The 13,740-nt window shown below is 44.1% G+C and overlaps 1 protein-coding gene across 1 annotated transcript in view; it reads left to right on the top strand.

Moving 5' to 3' along the window:
• Positions 1–7,838: 7,838 nt before the first annotated feature.
• LOC129666386 (prolow-density lipoprotein receptor-related protein 1-like) overlaps positions 7,839–13,740 on the top strand; it is a 49,177-nt gene continuing 43,275 nt past the window's right edge. Inside the window, exons 1-3 of the mRNA XM_055593471.1 lie at positions 7,839–7,914; positions 10,693–10,806; positions 13,188–13,307. Coding sequence (XP_055449446.1) covers positions 7,839–7,914; positions 10,693–10,806; positions 13,188–13,307 — 310 coding nt within the window. The remainder of the gene's footprint in view (positions 7,915–10,692; positions 10,807–13,187; positions 13,308–13,740) is intronic.

Below are 13,740 nucleotides of genomic sequence, written 5' to 3'. Positions count from 1 at the left end.
AATAGATGGCTGACTAAGATGCAGCCCTCTCCCCACCTCTGGCTTCACTTCCTCCCCTTGACCCTCACTCTCTCTGTATCTGCATGGTCTTGTTGCTCAGCTTTTTTGCTCCCACATGGTTCTTGCATTCTCTGCCTTCAGTGTTCTTTTCTTTAAATATCTTCATGGCTCAGTTCCCCGCTTGCTTTAATTGCAGAGTGTAGAACATTTACATCCTGTGTGCTTATTGATTGAAATCTATGCATCGCCACTTCCCATGCAGTGTTTGTTGTATATTTGTACCATCTGTCCCGCGCTTCTTTCTCGGCCCCCTGTTTTTCTCCTGCGTTTCTCTTTGCTGACACTTCCCCCTTTGATCACACTCTATCTCTGATGGCTCGTTGACCACTTTGTTTTGCATTCCCAGTGACTGGGCTTATGATAGTCATTTTAAGATGATCAGACTGTAGCTTCAGCTGACATCACCACCTCCTCCTGTCACCCTGCATACGGATTCCTCTTCCTGGCCTTTGAGTCACTGCCATCACACAGTTTTCTCCTGTGTATGTCATGCATACTAAAATTTGCCATGATTATTTCTGCTTTAAACAGCTACTTTTCAGAGAAAATACAAAATGAGATGTTTACCATTTCTCTTGTCTTTTTGCCTTACATAGATTCAAGCTTTTTTTTCAATTATTATTTTTCTTAATTGTGATTTATTTTTTGTTTTGTCTTTGACTGGAACAGATTTCTTAAACATTTCTTTCTTTTTAAAAATGATTTTATTGACTTCTACTTTATGTCTATAAAAGTTTTGCCTGCGTGTATGTATGTGTACCGTGTGGGCCTGGTGCATAGGCAGCCAAGGGAAGGCATGAGATCTCCCAGACAAGTCTGAGCTGCTGTATAAGTGCTAGGAGCTGAACCAGGCTCTCTGGAAGACCAGCCAGTGTGCTTAACCACTGAGCCATCTCCCCAGACCCATCCTTTAATACTTCTTTAAAATAATATAGGTCTGCAGTTGACACCATCACTCAGCCTCCACTTGCCTGATAAATTTTACACTTACCTTCACTCTATTTTTTCTGCTCAGTTTTTTCTTTATACGTAATTTTAGGTTGACATTTGCTCCTCATTTTTTTTTCTTTTTTTTAGCTGTTAGCATTTTAAAGATGTCAAATTGCAGTTTCCTGGCTTGTAGAGTTTCTCCTGCTCTTGCCTCTGTTTCGCTTCATATCCATCGTTTTGCTTTGTGTCCTTTTAATATTTTCTCTTCAACACTGGCTTTTCAGTTTTTGTTTTGCAGAAGAGATTTATTTTTTATTTCTGTGTGTCTCTGCGTGTGTCTCCGTGTGTGTCTGTGTACACACACGTGTGTGAGCACATGCACATAGGCGCATGTGAGTGCCTGAAAAGGCCAGAAGGTCTCAGAGTCCTTGGAGCCAGACTTACAGATGATCGTTATGTGTTTCTCAGAGCTGAACTTGGGTCCTCTGTAAGAGCACTGAGTACTCTCAATTGCTGGGCCAACTCTAACCCTCTACCATTGGCTTTTACTTATTTGTTCGTGGAGAATATTCATATAAACATTTTGTATATACTCTGCTTGAGTTATTGAGGTTCCTGGATCTGTGAGTAACATATCTAATCCATAACAGGCTCTCTTAAAGTTTTTCTACTCAGAACTCCTTTTTGACCAAAAAATTTTAAGGTAGCCATGGATAAATAAGTATACAAAAATATATACATCATATCAACTATTGATAATAATAACAACAACAAAATTTATCTTAAAATAACTCTGATACACATATAATTTTACTCTTTGTGAAAGTAAAGAAGAAAGCAAATTCATGTATTGAGATAAATTTGTTTATTTTTCTATAAAAATGAGGTCTTAGTTGAATTTTTGACACTACAGGGGATGGGACATTATCAACGTTTTTTAGAGTTGACTGATATTCTGAGTTCATAATCATCAATACTGACAAGACCACATCACATAAATGTGTAGTATGATGGTTGAAGTCCTCTCAGGGCCATTCCAGGGGTTGTTAGGAATTCTGTCCTAGTCCCAAGCCAAACTTCATTGAATGATTTTCTAACAACTCAAATCAACTTTTAAAACCAAATGTTCTAGCATCATGCAGTCAAAGCTGTAATGATTTGATATTTACACCCTGAGGCATGAAGGTAAGAAAATATAAAAGGTTTTGTTTTAATAATTAAACCATCTAAGTTCTACAGAAAAGCATACGATTGTCTCAACTCTGAACTGAGGTGTTTGGGGCAGTATTTGTTAGGGTTATGTGTCTTGATCTCCTGTGTGATGCAAAATGTACAGCGTATGTTCAGAAGCAAGGCTGAAGTGAAGTTGTACAATGTACAAGGACTGCCAGAAACATCTTGTGTATATAACATATCTGAGTTTAAATTAAGCTTTGATCATTGAACATTCAGAATCCTTTTACAGTAGCGAGTGTTTTCATGGACCCCAACATTACATGACTCCGTTGGAGGTTAAGACCCAAAACTTAAGAACTGAGACCTAGATATTTTTGTAGTTATTATTTCTTCAAGTATCTTTCTCACTCTCTATGTACATATACACATACATATGTATTTTTCCGTATCCACAAATCCCACTTGATTCTTCACTCATTGCTTTGCTATCTTCTACTTCTTGAGCGTACAGAACATCCTCATATTTTAGAATTTCTTACCTCTCAATTCTGTCATTTTTTAAAATCTTTTATTATTATTTTTTTATTAATTACACTTTATTCATGTCTGTCATTTTTATCAAGTGCTTTTTGCTTTTATTATGAATCTTCCTCCTACTTCTTTTGTGCATACTGATTTTTAGCAGATATTAGATATCTGATAATTTGTATCGTTTGGATCTCTCACTGTATTATATTCCTTTAAAGAAAACTCTTAGACTAAGTCACTTGGGAGTTACTTTTAACCTGTTGAACTTGTCTTAAGCTCCTTTGGGGAAGGTCATAGATTTTTTCCAACCTTATGACATTGTGCCATGATGTTGTCACCTACAAAATTCATACTGGAGAACTACGCAATAGGCTATTTGCAAATCACATAAACATTCAATTCTGTAATGCATTTAGTAGGTTTATGATTTTGTGTTGGACCACATTGATATTTATCTTTCCCCACAGGTTGGACACAGACAATAAAGGATCATTTATTCTGGGAAGTTTTTGGGGTCTGGGTCTTTCTTTCTTTCTTTCTTTCTTTCTTTCTTTCTTTCTTTCTTTCTTTCTTTCTTCTTGCTATGTGTCCTTGTCTGGCCAGGAACTCACTGTGTAGACCATATGGGCCTTCCTTTAACTCATGGAAGTCTGTTCCATAAGCTTCCCACAAGCTGGGATTAAAGTCGTGTACTCCCGTGCCCAGTTAGGAATATTTATTGCCTTACTTCTAAGTCTTGGACTTCTGAAGTCTCTACCAAATGCTTTTATGTTTATTGAAGTATTTTCACTCTTTCTGTAGAAGACTCAATTTATTGTAGAAAATTTTGGAGTTGCTTACAGTAAGATGAGAGAGAGGAGACAGACAGGCTGCATGGATATAAGTATACCATGTGTGTTCAGGAGACCTTGTGGTTCAAAAGAAGACACAATATCACAGTATCCCCTGAACATAACCCAGGTACTTTGCAAGAGCAGTAAGCACTCTCAACCATCGACCTATTTCTTCAGCCCCTGAAATGTATCCTTTCTCCTCTTGCTCCTGTCCTCACCTGATTTCATGGAGTTCTACACTATGTATACACAAACTGGTTCAGCGTCACCACAAAGGGTGCCGTGTACAGATTTCTAAAACTGTCTTTGATTGTAAGGGTGCCTTCATTTTGAAAGCTGCCCTCAAATTCTTGTCTTCTCAGCCTGCCTGAACTCTCGCAGCTATGCACTTAACAAGGTTGCGGAATCTGTGTGGTCTCCTTCTGGGATCCAATCCAAAAGTTCCCTCTCAGGGAATGGTAGGCCAATTGTTTCCTCGGTGGTCATTGCTGGGAACTGCCCACTGCTTCCAGTTTTCCAGTGTTCTTGTGATGTGTGATGGATGTCTCTCAGCCCTGGATTCTCCCAAGGAGAAGTTTTCCATGTGACACCTTCTCCATGAGTGTCTCATGGCAACGTTCTTGAGTACTGAAACACTTCCCTCTAGCTTCACCAGCACTCTATATTCTTCCTACTCACTTCATTTTCTCTGTAACTGTTGTCACTTTGTAATAAACTATGACATGTGCTAATTGATTTCATTTACTGCCTGCCTTTTCCTTTACCCCCTCTTGCCATCCACATTCACTAGAATGAAAGCTCTACAGATAGATATGTTGTCTCTGTGCTACTCATCTGTACAACCCCAGGGTCTAGAATGGTGCTTGGTGTATTAATCAATACTATAACCAATGATGTTCTGTGATGTTAGAGTCTGAAATGGAGTGTTCCCCCACATGCACCATTTTGAACATTTGTTCCCAGTTAGTGATGGTGCTTTGGGAGGCTGTGGAGCATCTCTGGACTGTGGCCTAACTGGCAGGCATAGGTCAATCAGGATGGGTCTTTCAGGCCCTGCTCTTGCTGGTCTTTCTGCTTTCTGGTCTGCCATATTTTCAGTAGCCCCCGCTTCATAGTCCTGTGCCATCGCCACCATGATAGGCTGAAAGCCTCTGAACCTGTGAGCTAAAATAAATCTTCCTTCCATGAAGTTGTGTCTGTCAAGGCTGATCACAGTGAGGCAGAAGTAACGAATGCAAGTAAATTCAAGGCAGGTTGACATTCCTAAGATCAACACTAGAAAGTCTGAATTAAAACATCAAGAAAAGAGAACTTTAAAAATCAAAGTAAACCGGCCAACCAACCAGACAAACAAAACCAAGAAAGTTTTGTTTGTCTGTTTGAAAGTTCAACATAGTTTTTGAACTCAAACGGTCAGTTAAAGGTCGATGAGATGGCTCAGCAAGTAAAGGCACCTGCTGCCAAGACTGGCTACTTGGGTTCAGTCTCCAGATCCTACATGGTGGAAGGAGAGAACCAACTCCTGCACGTTGTCTTTTGACCTTCATGTATATGTATGCCCCACCCCTGTTCACAAGAATAAATGAAACAAATGTAATAATTATCTTTAGATTCAGGTACGAAACCAGATTAAATTAAACTTTCTCAAAACACATCTAGTTAAGCGCAGAGCTGTGCCATGCGGGTGCCACGTGCTGAGAAGGTCTCCTCCGTGAAGGAGGTGAGCTTGGAGGACATGCTTGTGTGTTTTGAAAGAAAGGGCTGTGAGGGTTTGGAGCCAGGAAAAGTCAGGGAAAAACATTCTGAAATGCTTTCTCTCTATGGTCCCTAAGTGCCTGCAGTTCCTGATCCCGGAGCCCAAAAGCATCACTCAGGTCTGTTCTTTTGGTTGGAGAACAGACAAGCAGGACAGCCAGTGATAGATGCAGTGGAGGAATGGTGGCATTAAAATCAGTAGTGAGCTCTCTGGGGATCCACTTTAGTTTGCCAGTGCTGATACAGACTCCTATGAACATAACGGTAAAGAACATTCAGGTGTGTTATCTCACAAATCATGCGAATTGCTGGTCCCAAGCGGGTACTATGCTAGTAAGATGCTGTCAGGGTCACATTCCTTCTGGAAGCCACTAGGAAGAATCGATTTTTGCCACTTTGAGCTCCCAGGAGCTTCCTACATTTATGGCCTCATGACATCCAGCTAGCTGGTTCATCATTCTAACCTGGGTATCCGTCAGACTGCTCCCTCCCCGGTCCCCACCCCACTACCTACCCATTCTCACAAGGATTCTTGTGATTTTATTGGATCAGTCCCGGGTAATCTGCCATTTTAGGATCCTTAACTTAAGCACACGTGGAAAGTGCTTTAGCTATGTAAGCCATCGTGTGGTCTGGGTATTAAGATGTAGGCTATTTTTATAGAGTAGAAAAATATTCTGCCAACCACAGACTCATAATAAGGGGTAAAATGTCATGGGTGGGAAGGGCAGAAAAAAAAGAGGGCAACACATGTGACTAAAGAGAATGAGGTCCCAGAATAAAATGATTTAGAAATAAATGTAAATGTCATTTAAGTTATTTATGTTATTTATTTATATCACCTATATCTGTAGCTTCTCAGCTGCTAAGAGCTTTTAAGAGCCAATGCTATTTATAATAAAAGCAATAAAGCTGCTGTTTAAATGCATGTATGTTATGGACAGCATGTTTGTGTTACCTGAAGTTCGCATGGTGAAATTCTAACACAGGATGGGACAGTGTTAGGAGCTTGGGACTTTGTGAGGTAACTAGGTAACGAGGGTTGGGCCCCCATCGTGGAGTTAGTGCCCTTTTGTTCTTTTCCATGTGAGGATTTGGAGGGGGGGGAGAAGACATCTGCAGAGTAGGAAATGGGCCCTCAGCAAACCCTGAATCCGCCAGCCCTTTCATCTTGGGCTTCCAGCCTTTAGAACTATAAGAAAATAAATGTCTGTTGGTTAAGCTCTGATTCCATAAGCCAACTTTTGTAGCAGACCAAACTGGCTAAGACAACATATCATCTGACTTCATTTCTGATCCTTACCGCAGTAGCCTTGTGGGAAAGCAAGTCTATATTCCCTCAACTCTGTTGGCTCTTTTTGTCACCGGATTTATTAAAGCAATCTTTTTTCAGAACACAGACAGTTCAGAAAGAAACCAATATAATATCTTAGGAGATTTTTGTTTAAACTAGGCATTTTTTCAGAAAAAAAAAGTTGGCTTATGCAATCAGAGCATACAACACATTCAAAGAAAACGTCGGAGCATATGGCAGTGTGGTGTGCCTCCAGTTCAGTGTGATGGGGCCACAGCTAACATGAAGAGGAGGTACGAGTTAAAGCGAAGCTGTAGGACTACGGCGCTGCACATACCATCTAAGGAGGCGCTTTGCGATTCATTTTTCTGCTTCTATTTTCTTTCTAGTGCTTTATTGCTGTCTCTCATTCCCAAAGCCTATAAATGCTCCTTGCCTGTTTAGCATAATAAATTCTAATCCACTATGTTCTTTCCAAGAAGCCAGTATTCACCTCACCACGCTTGCTGGGGAGAAAGAATGTTGACTTAACTAAGGAAACCGAGGTGGGAGGTTCAAGGTGGGAGGTACCTGTGAAAATCCATCAGAGTCTTACCTTCACCGGCTGCATGATCTCCATCCTGAACAGCAGTGTGCGAGTAAGATGACCGCTAGCTAAGTACTTCCTACTCTCTTGGGTTTCTGCTTAACTCTGACCACTTTCATCTTGCCCAGTCAGTCATATGGACTGAACCAAGAGTGTTCTTCTGGACTTTAGCGGTGAATAAATGATGTCTCTAGAGCCTTCATTGAATTAGAAAGGACTAATTCTGCCTAGGCACACAGAGAGGAGGGCTGGGCCAGGAAAGGGAGAGTGACAAGGCAGGATTAACTGAGAGAGAGAGAGAGAGAGAGAGAGAGAGAGAGAGAGAGAGAGAGAAAGAGAGAGAGACCCAGACCCTTGCCCTGTCCCTACGAGCTAGCTGCCAGTGAGCCCAGCGCTGTGTTTTCAGTCCCACTGAGGATCACTGGCACAAAGTTCTCGGCCACCAGGCGAGGGGACCTTCCTGGACAGAGGCAGCTCTTGCCCGGATAGCGACAGCGCGCAGGAGCCGAGGATTCGCACCAGCATACTCTAGGCTCCCATTGTGCAGCCTGCAGGGAGGCGTGGGAACTGGCGCCTGCCTACGTCCCGCGCCCCTTGCCTCTTGCTCCTCCCTCCCGGGCTTTCCTCACTCAGGAGCCCGGCAAGAGCGAGATCCCACCGTCTGTCCCTCCCAGGCATGCTGTTCCGGATGCTCCTGCTCCTTTTCTCTTTGGCGCTGATATCTCTGGGCAGTGTCGGGCGCTCAGGGGCAGGTGAGTGAGGCCCGCGGGCGGGCAGGGGCGCCCTCGGAAGAGTCCGCAGCAGCTCGGGTTTTGCAGGGTGCAGGATGTGGGGTGCGGGGTAGCGGTAGCGTGCTAGCAGCGTGCTGCAGGGACGGATGGACAACTTCAGAAGCCTTTGCTGAGTGGCAAGTAGGGTGGAGAAGGGTGAGGCTGCGCATCCTGTAAGGACAGCCCTGAATGGTCCAGGACCTGCCAGGCTCTTTGCAAACTTGCCGGTAGGAGGAAGGGTAAGATCAAGGACAAAGATTTTCTCACATGGAGTGAAAAAGGAGCTTTTTCCACCCCCTAGTGCCTAGATCACCTTGCTTCTTGGATGCTTCCTTCCTCGAAGTCCAGACCTGGTGGGATTCTCTTTCGAGCTCTGGCTTCCCACCAGTCGCCATGGGAGTAGGGGGTTGGGCAAAGATAAGCACCAAGAGGCAACACTCTCCAAAAACTGCCCCTGGGAACGCTTTCTGCAGCACCTGTTGTGGCCACTCTCATAGACAGATCCAATGATGTCGTGATCTGGGAGAGGGAGGAGGATGTCTCCCAGGGTGGCTGAGGCGTGCGCAGTTCTCAGTGGGCGAAGCTGCTCGCTGCTGATGTCGACAGAGGTTGTAGGCATCCAGCCTTTGGGAAATACCTGCGGGAGCAGGGTTAGCACCTCCCGGCAACCAGGAATAGGACAAGTGTGAGGCCGTTTTAATCTTTACATCTTGTTTCTGTGGTTAAGCCAACTTCAATCACTTTGGAAAGAAAGGTCCTTCCAAGGCTCTAACCCTCTGGATTCGTACCTAACCTGAGTTAGAGTTCAGGCTGTGGCTGGTCTTCCCATGCTACTTCTGAAAAAGGACTTAAAGTTACTTTATTTTTTTTTGTAACTAAATAGCAATTTCACATCTTTTAGTATAAAAGTATCTTTACATGTGTTTTGGAGCAACATTTGTCAGTGTAGCTGACACCAAGTATTGAAAACCAATCTTCAAGTAATGTCTAGAATTTTTATGCATTTTTGGTTCCCAGATAATCTCTGAGATTAATCTCTTCAGTTGTGGCCCACCTAATGGTCTGCGTTTTTGAGAGCTGACAGCAACCCTGAGAGATCCTTCTGGAAGGATCTGCTGCAAGAAGTAGCAAAGGGGTTACCGGTTTATGAGCACTAATTTAGTGTCAAGGAGCTTTGTGCTCACTTAAGCCTTCAATTTCCTTCCTAGGATCACTTATTGCCTGGCCTCATTGAACACCCAAGAAAACTTAGGCTACATAATCAGTGTACAAGAGGGTGCATTGAAGAAACTGCTGGCAGGACCAGTCCATGATGTGGATAGGGTTTTTATTGTAGATGTGGTTAGAGAGAGAAAGCAGCCAGAGACATCTGGAAGAATCCAGAGCAGAGAGAGAAAGAAGTAGCCTGGACATGGCCAGCGGAATGGACATGGCCAGGGCTAGGGAAATGGGAGAGAGGGAGGGGATAGTGGTATTAGCAACATAGCAAGAGATAGAGAACAGACCATAGTGAGAGAGAATAAGAGGATAAAAGAGAGCAAATGCTGGGATAGCAGAGAATAGCCAGTTACAGAGGGTGAGCAGCTAGGGACAGAGAACTCACCAGCCAGGAAGACTGGTGTGTGTGTGTGTGGGGGGTGAAATGTATCACAGGTACTTGTGAATAGGAATTGAGGGGGCCTGGCCTGGGCTTTGATATGCAGTCACAGGCACATGTCTGTGGAGCGTATGTCCCTTCTGCCAGGGGTAAGGGAAATGACTCCTTCTGGCAGATCGGAATCATTTCTACAAGTTCCCGAAGAATACTGGCTTTTATCCAACCAACAGAACCCCCTCCCCAATAACTCCTTTCTGGTTATTTAGACAGCTTGGGACCTAACAGTCAGTCAGTAAGTAGTCCAACCAAAATGCTGAAACCCAGGTGGTCTGTCGATTGTGCCTGTTCCCATAGTAGCAGTTACCAGACACCGAATGGTCTCAACAGCTCTATTCAGGTTGCATACGATAGCCTTGATGGAATCCGAGAAGATGCCAAAGGTGGCGGCTAATCTGATAATAAACAGTACTCCTGGGGGTTCTATTTTTAGTGCTTTTCTGCAAGTTGCATTTTCTTTAAAATCAACTAAACTGCTAACACCATCTTAGAAGAAGGGAAGCAAGACTGGGATACAGCTCCCTGAGAGGAGCAGTCTGCGCATCCACTTTCAAGTGCGCTTCCATCGCTTTGCTACTCATGGAAGTAGAACTTGTTGGGTCTTCCCAGATAAGTAAATAGATGTTCATGACTTAAACTAAACAATACGAATTCAGTCGTTTGCAAATGACCAAAAGCTTCCAAATGTTTCTAGCACAGCTGTTAGAGAGGCATTTTCAAAAGGATGTTGTGTTTGACCCTAAACTCAACTCTCATTAAACATAGGTCTGGCCATGTCTACAATTAAAGGAAAATATTTAGAGCTTAGACCTCCAACTTGCTCGTGCTCCCGTTCCATGGCTTTGTGGCCAGGCTAGAGCTGGAAGTACCCCACCCATGTCCCCTGGTGCATGGGTGTGAGTCTCCCTCCATCTAACAGAGAACAGGCATACAGGCCAAGAAATTTCCTGGTGCACCCACACAGGTTGAGAGGAACTGACTTTTTTCCAACAGGGAAGACTGTCTTTCAACATGATACTCAATGGCCCCTTATCATGAAGAAGTAGTGTCTTGTGCTGTGTAATCCAGGAATCCTCACGAATCTGCTTGTTGGTTGTTGAATGCAGATGAAATGGGCTGTAACCGGACGCAGCAAGCGGCTTGTGGTGACAAGTGCATTCCCGTGGCCTGGCTCTGCAACGGGGAACAAGAGTGCCCGGATGGAACCGACGAGCAGTGTGGTAAGTACTTCACAAGAGGCTGTCATGCACTGGCCTCAGTTTCCATTCCACGTCCAGGCTGAATGCTCCTAATCTGAAAATCTCTAAAATCCAAAACATGTCAGGACACACATGATACCACAGAGGGACATTGCCTGCCTGACTTTATGTGATGGGTCTCAGCCAGAGGACAGGTTAACTGAAAATGTCACATTAAAATTACCTTCAGGAGAGTATATTTGAAACACAAGCTACTTGGGGGTGCTGAGACAGGCTGACCACGAGCCCAAAGACAGCCTAGCTATAGCCTGAGTTCAAGACCAGCCTGGAAAAACTATCAAGACCCTGTGCAAAAGAGGGAGGGGTGGTGGTGGTGGCGGCGGCAGTGGTATATAGCATGTGCAAGACCCTAGGCTGTAAAAATTCAGAATAATCTTGGGTCAGAACAATGGATTTGGGTCCCATCCTGGTGACAGCTTTTTGTGCGGCGGTTCTCAACTGTCCTCATGCTATCTATAACTCTTTAACACAGTTCCTCACGATGTGGTGGCCCCCAACCAGAAAATGATTTTTGCTGCTACTTCATAACTGTAATTTTGCTAATTTCGTGAACCATAATGTAAATGTTTGTGCTTTCTGGTGGTCGCCGGTCAACCCTGTGAAGGGGTAGTTGGACCCCCAAAGGGGTTGCAGCTTACAGCTTGAGAACTGATGTCTTAGTGTGTTTGTGTGTATCCGTACACGCAAAGTTAAAAAAAAAAATCTTTAGTCTGCAATACTTCTGAAAGTCCCCAACATTTTGGACAGAGGATATTTGATGTGTTTTTGGTTGACAGTGTCCACCCTCATGGTTTTTGCCCCTCAAGGAGATATTCAAATATGAAGAGTGTTCTGAGTGGCCGCAGGCTCCATGCATCTTCGAGTATTGGTGGCGCCACTGTAAAAGCAAAGTTTGCACCTTAAGGTTAGGTGTGAGCATTGGTAAGCATATTAGTTTAACTAGGCTAATCCAGAGGCTCCGTGTGAAGCCTTACACATCACAGTACACACAAGCTCTTTTGTATGTCAACTGACCACAGAAGAGTACAAAACTGTTAGAAGCCAAGTTCACTGTTGGGAAATAGTTCGCTGCTATAAAGCCCCAGCTGTCAGTGCCTAGAGCATCCAAAGCCTCAGGTGGGTCACCTGACCAGCGATACAGGCAGAAAGCTTCTCAAGTGATGAGTCCTATCCTTGTGACATGAGGAGAATAAGGTCCTCATGGAAAGAGAAAAAAACCGAAGTATTTGTGAGTATGGCTCTTCTTCCTCTGTCTCACTTGCTTCTTCCTGGATGCTCACTTGCTCTTTCTAACTTTACATGAAATAACCTGATATCAAACATGCTTGGGGACTCAAGGTGCAGTTCCAGGGAAGAGGGTGTGCAAAGCCCTGGGTTAAATCCTCAGAATCAGACAATAAAGCAAAAACAAAGAAACAGATGAGCAAACAGAAGCACGTGTGCGCTCACGCTTTCATGCTTGTTTTGTTGTATGGCCTGATAGGACTATCTGAAGGTAGACTGAAGCAAAATCTATTTGCTCCCAGGTCGCCTTAGATCTGGAATATAGTCTCAAACATCAAAGAAGTTCAAAGTGGTGGACCGCCCTGGCCTCCAGCCACCGATAGAGCCAAAATGTATCTGAATGGTTAAATGTGAATAGACCTCAGGTCTACTATCATGCACAACCCACCTTTCGCGTGTTCGTCAGTTGTGCATGAACTTCAGACAGAGCATGTGTAAAGTGTCCCTGCTGTCAAAAGTTTTGCTAGACAGCAGCCTTCTAAAAGATGGTGGGGAGAGCAAGCCTTGAGGGCTGTTGGGGCATTGTTTCTTGTTAAGGTACAAGCCTAAAAGGATCTAGAATTATCTGGGAGGTGCATTTCTGGGCAGGTCTGCAATGGTGTTTCCAGGGTTTAACTGAGGAGGACAGACTCACTGTCTCACCGTGAGTGTGTGGGGCACATACTCCTGCCTCCAGGCTAAATAAGAAGTGGGAGAGGGGAAGAGAGAGGAGGTGTGAGCACACATCTCTCCTGATTCCTTCCTGAGGATGCACCATAGCCTCCCACTCCAGCCACCATGACGTCTCTATGTCCTTTATTAAACCATAAATCAAAATAAGTTGTTCTTCTTCTCTCAAGATGTTTCTTTTAAGTAGTTTGTCACCGTAATGGAAGAAGTAAGTAATGTCGTAGGGTCATTGCCAGGAGTGTGGAGGGGTCTGGCAAGTTCCGGGTTGTGACTAGTGTCGAACGGAGAAGTAATTATTTAAAATACATGGCATGAAATCCAGCAAACGGACGTGCTCTGACAAACTCATCTTCCTCCACGCCTGCTCTCGAATCCCACCCGGCCTTCAGAGGAAACGTGCCTGGGACACCTGCAGGCCTGGCAGTGCGATGACGGGAAGTGTATTCCTGCCCGCTGGCGTTGTGATGGCTCCAGGGACTGCTTAGACGGCTCCGATGAGGTGAACTGTGGTAGGTGCAGCTGACGCTTACAACTACACCTATTTATTTATGGGAGGGTACGTGTGTGTCTGGGGCTTCATGCATCATCGCGTGTGTGTAGAGGTCAGAGGAAACCTGGGTAGTCAGTTCTCTCCTACCACATGGGTCCTGGTGACTGAACTCATGTCAACAGGCTTAGGGGCAAGGGCCAATTGCCTACTGGGCCATTTCACAGGTTTGTACCACCTATTTTCCACAGCCTATCATCTCTCTGCTCACCCACAGCTTGTTATCACCATCAGCAGTGCTAACTGAAAGTAAGCCCTGGAGTAGCCTTAGGCTGTGTGCCCTAAGCCAGATGCTATTATTGTCTTTGGTGTTATAAGAGACTCTCAGACCTATTTCTCTCTTTTTCCTTTTTACATTATTAACTTTATTGACTTTTTGAAAACTTCTCTGGAGA

Source organism: Psammomys obesus, unplaced genomic scaffold (genome assembly GCF_907164565.1).
Source record: "Psammomys obesus unplaced genomic scaffold, mPsaObe1.curated_primary_1811, whole genome shotgun sequence".
Classification (NCBI taxonomy): Eukaryota; Metazoa; Chordata; class Mammalia; order Rodentia; family Muridae; genus Psammomys; species Psammomys obesus.
Note: the sequence above shows the minus strand (reverse complement) of the source record. Positions and strands in the feature narration are given on the sequence as shown.